This window comes from Carlito syrichta, unplaced genomic scaffold (genome assembly GCF_000164805.1).
Source record: "Carlito syrichta isolate Samal-C Ts95f unplaced genomic scaffold, Tarsius_syrichta-2.0.1 Scaffold314111, whole genome shotgun sequence".
Lineage (NCBI taxonomy): Eukaryota > Metazoa > Chordata > Mammalia > Primates > Tarsiidae > Carlito > Carlito syrichta.
This window is the reverse complement of record NW_007258207.1, coordinates 522,848-531,090: the sequence shown is the minus strand read 5'-3', so window position 1 is coordinate 531,090 and position 8,243 is coordinate 522,848. Positions and strand designations below refer to the sequence as shown.

The 8,243-nt window shown below is 34.7% G+C and overlaps 1 protein-coding gene across 1 annotated transcript in view; it reads right to left on the bottom strand.

The window, feature by feature from the left end:
• The window catches only part of PRPF40A (pre-mRNA processing factor 40 homolog A), a 53,644-nt gene that overhangs the window by 33,182 nt on the left and 12,219 nt on the right, over positions 1 to 8,243 (bottom strand). Inside the window, 3 exon segments of the mRNA XM_021719069.1 lie at positions 2,255 to 2,271; positions 4,217 to 4,247; positions 5,399 to 5,479. Coding sequence (XP_021574744.1) covers positions 2,255 to 2,271; positions 4,217 to 4,247; positions 5,399 to 5,479 — 129 coding nt within the window.

Below are 8,243 nucleotides of genomic sequence, written 5' to 3'. Positions count from 1 at the left end.
AGTGGCTCAGTCTGCAATCCCAGCACTTTGGGAGGCCGAGGCAAGTGGATTGCCTGAGCCTGTGGGTTCGAGACCAGCCTGGGCAACTTGGCGAGACCTTGTCTCTATAATAAATTAAAAAATAGCCGGGCGGGGTAGTGCGTGCCTATAGTTCTGGCTACTACAAGGCTGAGGCAGAAGGATCGCTGGAGCCCAGCAGGTCATCGCTGGGGTGGTCGTGAGCATGCCATGGCACTCCAGCCTAGTCGACAAGAAAGAGACTCCAACTCAAAAAAAAAAAAAATGTATTAGATTAGAAACACACGAGAAGAAGTAAACAGTAGAATAGAAAGCCCAGAAATAGATGCCAAAACAAAAAAGAGATTTCAATTAATGGATAAAAAATTCATTTGACAGACAACTGACATAATTTGTTATCCATCTTATAGATATTCTAGATAAGTCAAACTTAATGGTTAAAAAAAAAGCAATAAAAATCGTCCAAGAAAACACAAGAGTAGCACAAGAAATGGGAAAAATCTTTGGAAAAATTTCAAGAATTCAGGAGCTAAAAAAAAGAAAAAAAGAGATAACCATATCTGAATACATTAAAATACTAAATGGTTGTGTGGCAAGCACCATCAAAAGTGAAATCAACAGACAAATGAGACAGGAAAAATATCTGAAACTTATGACTACTAAAAAGATTACTCTCTATAAAATTTGAAAAACTCTTTAAAACAAAATTGGTAGGAAAAGACACCCCAATAGAAAAACAGGAAAGGATAGGAAGAGACTAACAGAAAAGAAATCCAAACAGCAAATAAAATGTTCAATCTCACTAAAAGTCAAATGAGAACTATCACTTTAAGCCCATGACCACTCACCAAAATTCAAATGAGTGACACTGGTTAATGCTGCTAGAGATTCTTGGAGAAAAAGACATGCTACTACACTTGGTTTTTATATGTGTTTTTAATATGCTTCCTGAAAAACAACATGACTAGTCACACACTCTCCATTCCAGAAATGTTATTCCTGGAATCTTAGATGTGAAGAACCTATGCTTTTTCAAAAATAAAAGCAGATATTTATAACAGAAGAACACCAGAAGAATATTTTGTAACCATTCAATTTTTAAGGCAAAAAGATACAAGTATGCTTTAAAAACATTAGGTTCTCAATTCAAGATTTTCTACCACGATATAAAATATTAACATATTTACAATTAATTCAAAGCTGTATTTCCTCATCCTTAGCAGTGGCAATGAGATTATACACAAAACTCTTCCTTTCATTGATCTTTAAGAAACAGCAAAAAAAGAAAATCCTTGGCGGGGTGTGGTGGCTCATGTCTGTAATCCCAGCACTTTAGGAGTCGGGTGCGAGGACTGCCTGAGCCCAATGTTCAAGACCAGCCTGAGAAACTTGGAGCAACCGCGTCTCTACAATAAATCAAAAAATTAGCCCAGCGTGGTTGTGCACACCCAGTTCCAGCTAGGTGGAAGGCTAAGGCAGAAGGATCATCTGAGCCCAGCAGGTTGCGGCTGCAGTGGCTGAGAGTATGCCACTGCACTCCAGGCTGGACACCAATGAGATTCCCACTCAAAAAAAGAAAAGAAAAGAAAAGAAAATCCTTGAGGCAAAAGAATGGGCTAAAGTTAATGAGCATAAAATAGCCATCTTTAAGTGCAGCCTTAGACCTAACATTATTTTCCCAAAGCCTGGGGGGGGGCCACCATAAAAATGTTTAACAGAATGCTATATACTGAAGCATAGCAAAAGGAGGAAGACTACTATTTTAAAATCAACTATTGAGAGAAAAATAACATAGTAATATTATTCTCTCCCTTTCTACATGAAAATCAATGTAATTCTGAACATTCCAGTTTTCTTTCTAACACAGTATTAAGAAGGTATAGCAACCAAGTTTTAAAAAGAAGGGTACGTAAATTTTTCCATAAAAAAAGATTAACTTTTAATGTAGTGCTTAACTTACTTGCCAGGTGAATTGTGCACTTAAGTTTTGCTTCCCTTTTAACTGTAATGGGAAAAAACTGAATCCTTTTAAAAACTAACACATGATTCTCATTTCTCAGGTCACATCAAAATTAGATTTTGAAATAAATCAATTTTTCAACGTTTAGCACAGAAATGAAAGGATAACTAAGGTTTAGTTTAGCAGATATTCTTAGACTAGAAATAATAATTGTATAGGATAGAAGGTAAAAGTATAATGAAATAAACATATTATATAGGTTTAAAGAGTACTTACTGCACCAGGTGTTGCACCTAAAAAAAGGAAAGAAAAAAAAGGAAAAATATTTACACTTTGATTAAATCATACTCTCCCTAATAGTTTTACTATTTATTCAATACTATTTCTTCCTACTCATCCTCACTCACTAAAGATCCTGAGACTGTCCCATGCAACCTATGTGCTTGCTGCTCTCTTTTCCACAAAATAAACATGTGGGCAAAACATTTTCAGAATTTGAACTTTTTCTTTTTTTGTTTTTGAGTTGGAGTCTCACTCAGTCGCGCAGACTGGAGTGCAGTGGCCAGGAGCGGCCACCGCGGCCTCAACCTGCTGGGCTCCGGCAATCCTTCCGCCTCAGCCTTCTAAGTAGCTGAAACTACAGGCGCACGCTACCACAGCCGGCTAATTTTTTTTTTTATGTATTGTAGAGATGAGGTCTCACTAAGTTGCCCAGGCAGGTCTCGAACCCGTGGGCTCAGGCAATTCACTCATCTTGGTCTCCCAAAGCGTGGGATTATAGGCTGAGCCACCGAGCCCGGCCGAATTTGAACTTTCAATCTACAAATTCACTTGAAGTCAGTCTGAGAAGTATTCAACTTTGTCTTGTTTCTCTTCTCTTTATTATTATAGGTTTCTATCTTGCCTAATTCCTCTTTCTCTATTAAACACAAACACACACACCAAAGTACAATAATGCCTCTGACCCCTGATCCTATGGCTTTTGACTTCTGATAACTTCAACGATTTAGATTACAGACTTGTGCTGTACCATCAGTAGCCATCAGCCACCATATAACCCTGTTTAAATTACAATGTAAGTAAAAGAAAATTAAAAAGCTCAGTTTCTCAACTGCACTAGCTACATTTCAAATACTCAAGAATTACATGTGGCTTGTGACTACTGTATCTCATAGAACAGATCACAGAACACTTTTGACAACTGAAGAGAGTTCTAATAGATGGTGCTGCCCTACACTACTAAAGAAAACCCTAAGGGATTTTGAAATGCATGTTAGTCACAAAACTCAAACTAATAATCTCTAACTTTAGAAATTAGTAAGTAAAAAGAAAAAAAGATTATACATAAAACAAAGTTTATATATACTGAGTGCATGAAAAAAAAAGCTATTGTGAACCACAATGGTAGAGTGAAAGCATTTTAAAAGTAACTAAAAAAAACTTCATGTAATTTTCCAGGATTATTTAGGGTAATACTACCCAGCATCTTTCAAAGATCAATTACATCCCACAGAAATCTGCAGGGGGCCAGGTGCAGTGGTTCAAGCCTGTAATCCCAGTACTCTGTATTTTAAACATCTTTCGATCAATACCGTTTAAAACAAAAACTGTTTTGTCATACTCAAAGGATAAAGTCCAGCATCTAGAATATTAGTTTATGTAAAAAACTATTTATTCATGGATAATGGAGGCATTACTATTATATTAAAGTCTCATTAGTCAAAATGGCCAGTTAGTGATAAAAGATGTTAAAAAATGTATGATAGGTCTTACAAACTTCAGTGACAAGGGCCAAGCAGATGACAGAAAAATACTGTGTCCAGAAGGCCAAAGAAAGCACATACCCTATCCACATCTAAAGTATGGAGCCACTTCATTCCAGTGTTTGCTGAGTACAAATATAGACTCAACCAGAATCCATTCATTCAACAAATATTCTCTGAGGATCTACTGTGTTAACAGGAGTATTGCTAAGCTAATTATAAAATTTAAGAACACCGTGTGGGCCAAAGCATATCTGCAGACAAAATTAGGTCTAGAACCCCGACCTAAAACTGTGAGAATCTTTCAAGAATTCAGTTGTCGACACTATCCCTATTACCTTCTGCCTAAAAAAGAAAAACCAGGAGCTTATTATATAAGGTCTAAGAATATACTGCTTTTATTTCTCATTGCAATGTGTCTGCTACTCTCCAAATTCAGTCTAATACATACCACAATCTTACATGGTATACATACCTGCTGCTACATCCATACTATTTACTCCTGGCTGCAAGAAGAAAAATGACATTAGTAATATTCACCTTATTTAAACTATTTTTTATTTAAGTTCCTTATAAAGCAGGGTGAAACCAGTCCCTTCTATGTAAAATCTTCAAGCCACTGACTTAGATTCTTAGCAAAAGTTTTAGTGGTCTCAGTTTCCTGAGCTTGTTATAACCTGCAAAAGAGATCAGCAACCTGGGGCTACCTAAGTACTTTAATCTAACTTCAAGTACTTAAGTGTACACATCCACAACCCTTTCCTCACAATTCTGAAAACCCAAGTTTTTTCAAGCATGGCACTAAAATTCATTATAGTGGCAAAATCTGCCCTGAATGAACATGGAAGTCTTTACAATCTTTATTTATCCCACACCAGAGTGAAAATTCGTAAGTTTTGTTATAGAAATACTAATATGTAATCAATTAGAGAGCACTGTCCTAGTCTTCACAGGACACTTTTACATAATATATAATATATGCAATGTGCTACTTTCCAATATTAAAAAGAATTTTGAAATGTATCTGGTCTCATGGGTTTTGAATAAGGCATTACAAATTTACTACCCCAAGGGAGTATGCCACTCCTACTCATTACAACCACTAGGCTACCAAGTAAAAATAATTAAGAATAAAAAAGTTAAACTAGTATGAGTATTATATAAACTAATACAAGTAATTTATATATTGCTATACTACCCAACAGGAGTGGTAAGGCTTTCAAGGATATTCTAATTTGCCATAGCTGAAGACTAAAGAAATGTGGATTTCAAATTAAATCTTCTGAATTCTAAATCTAGTATTAAATCACACTATGTAAATTTTTTATCAGTGTTCAGTAATTGTCTATCCTTTAAACCTAAAATGTTACCAGACTATAAAATGCTTCTGGCTCATAATTTATGTTTTTCAGCTTTCAGGTCTACTTTAATATAGAATGTATTTGATAACTAAGGATGTACATATACTATCATTGTAAGAAAAACTGTAAATGTCTATCATTTAAGTTACAGAAACTAAAAGTTCACTGTACATGTCATATTCCACTACAGTACTCTAGACGCACTTAAAAGGCTAACATGATTGCATATAAAGTGCATATATTATTTCCTATATAAAAGCAATCAAACCAGAAAATAGTTATTTTCTCAAGATTACCGGTAACGCAGGCTGCATGGAGGCCTGAGACATATGAGACATCATCATTCCAGGCATTACTGAAGACATCATTCCAGGCATCTAAAATAAAAGTAAAAAAAGGATTACTACATATGACCTTATTATGACTTTAAGAATTATATAACTTAAGATTACCACTGAACTTTATATTATGTGAGTAGTATGCTTAGTAAGTGCTTGTTGAATGAATGAAGTACTTTATCAACCATCTATTTTAATATTTATGTCATAGTTGACATGTATAGCCAAAATATTTTAACAAGTAAATTTATAAGTCTGAACCATTAAGGCTATTAACTTCTTTTCAGTTTTAACTTAACAATCTTTATTATTAACATTCATGTTTTTCTCCCTTCTGTGAAACAAGAAAATTTAAGATAAATTTTTTTCAGCAGTTTTTTAACCTTTTACTTTTAATATCTGTACAGAATAAATTTTACTATCTGGGACATTTCAAAATCCTAGTTCAAATATGCTTAAAATCTAAGTGATGACTTTAAAAATACATTAAAAAAACAAATTTTTAAATCACAAATTATCCCCTCTCTTGAACAGAAAACCTAAGGCACATAAATAAATATCTGAAGATTTGGGATTTCAATCAGTTTATCAATGACTGCCATTCAAATCTATAAACTAATTCTACTAAGTGTGAAATTCATGAAGATTAACAAAAATTTCATGAGGATTTGACCCAATGCTCATCTATGTTAGTATAATCCCAAATTACAATTTTGATTATAATACAACCATCAAAAGGATTTAAGGAAATTGAGAAGGGGACAAAAATTACATACAATAACAACAGCTATTGGAGCAAGGTGACCAGTTATTTAACAGCTTCAAATTAAATGAACAGATTGAGAACTAGAAACAACAGAAAAGAAATAAGCATATAGTCAACAGATTAAAGCCTACTAAAGGTAGATATAAAAATTTCACACAGTGAACCATATTGTGAAAATAGATCATAAAACTAAACAAGGCCAAATACCTATTAATATGAAGTAGTATGGTGTTAATGAATTAAAAACAACTAATTAATTGTTTAAGCATCATTAAACAAGAACTTGATGACAGAAACTGTCTAGAAGAATGTGGTGGCCTACTTGAAATATGATAAAAAAAGTATGTATTTTTAAAGGTACAAATTTTGAAAACAGAAGCACTGACAAGTTTCTATCAACTAGAATAAGAGAATGACAGAAATGATTTACAGGTAATGGAAAAAAAGGTAACAATCAAATGAAAAAGAACTAGACTTGCTCTGAGTCCATATATACCCCCAACAGATACACCTTCAGTTAATTTTGCTTTAGACTAATAAAAAACAAGTTGAACCAGGTAACTAGATGTGGAGAAAAGCAACCCAAACATATGGTGGGCAACAGAGAAACAGTCTGCTACTTAAATAATGATCTATATATAAAACTGAATGCTAGTAACATACCCAAAACTAGAATTCTAAGCTAAACTGAGAAATCAAATTTTGAAAACTCAAGAGAAAAACAAATCAAAGTAATTTCTCATTAAGAACTAAAGATATTTTTCAAAGTACGGTAAAATCTTCATAATGCAATGGAACATTCCCTCATGGTAGCAGAAGACTTTACAAATAAAAATGGAAATATTCTGATTTTATAACACATGCAAAGATCCAATTCTATTTATATCTAGACCAGGTCATAAGACTCACAGCAAACAATTTTTGAAACATACTGAGTTTAATAATGTTCTCTTGAATTGTTCTTCTCATATCTCAAATTTTTTTTTTTTTTTTTTGAGTTGGAGTCTCACTCCATCGCCCAGGCCAGAATGCAGTGGCAAGCTCATGCCCACCCTAGCACTGACCTGCTGGGCTGCGGTAATCCTTCCGCCTCAGCATTCCAAGTAGCCAGAACTACAGGCGCGTGCTACCACACCTGGCTAATTTTTTTTTCATTGTAGAGACAAGGTCTTACCATGTTGCCCAGGTTGTTCTCAAACCCACAGGCTCAGGCAGTCCTCTCACCTAGGCCTCTCAAAGTGCTGGGATTACAGGTTTGAGCCATCAAATTTTTAACAACTCAAAAATTTTCCTTTAGACTAGAATTTATGATATTGGTTATAAAATGAGATTTAATATCAAGTAAAAAGCTATACTCACTCTCAGTAACTCTGTAAACTCTGGGGGGGGGGTGATAAAGACTAGTTAAGCTTGTTTTACCTGACAAACTTATCTGTAAGATTTAAATTATGCACAACTGAATATTCTAAAAGTAAATAGATAATTAATTTTTAAACCAAACAGTGATGTTAACATGAAACCACAGAAAAAAACCATAAATGTGCAAAATACTACATTCCTATGGAAAGTTATTATAAGAATTTGACAGCCAGGAGTGGTGGCTCACACCTGTAATCTCAGCACTTTGGGAGGTGGAGGTGAGAAAGCAGCCTGAGCCCAGAGGGTTGAGGGCAGCCTGGGCAACTTGGCGAGACCTCGTCTCTACAATAAACCAAAAAATTAGCCAGGCGTGGTGGCACATGCCTGTAGTCTCAGCTACTTGGAAAGTTGAGGTGGAAGGATTGCCTGAGTCCAGTAGGTCAATGCTAGGGTGTCCGTGAGCATGCCACTGCACTCTAGCCTGGGCAACAGTGAGACCCCGACTTAAAAAAAAAAGTTGACAAGTTTCTTCAGAGATTTTAGGATCACAGAAAAGCCTGTTTTTCAAAGCCTGAAGAATCTACTTTGTGGAAATGTTATAATGATTCCTGTTAGTAATTCTAGGATACACATAACATGGAGATAAGATTTTTCTTCTCTTTTTTTTTTTTTTTTTGG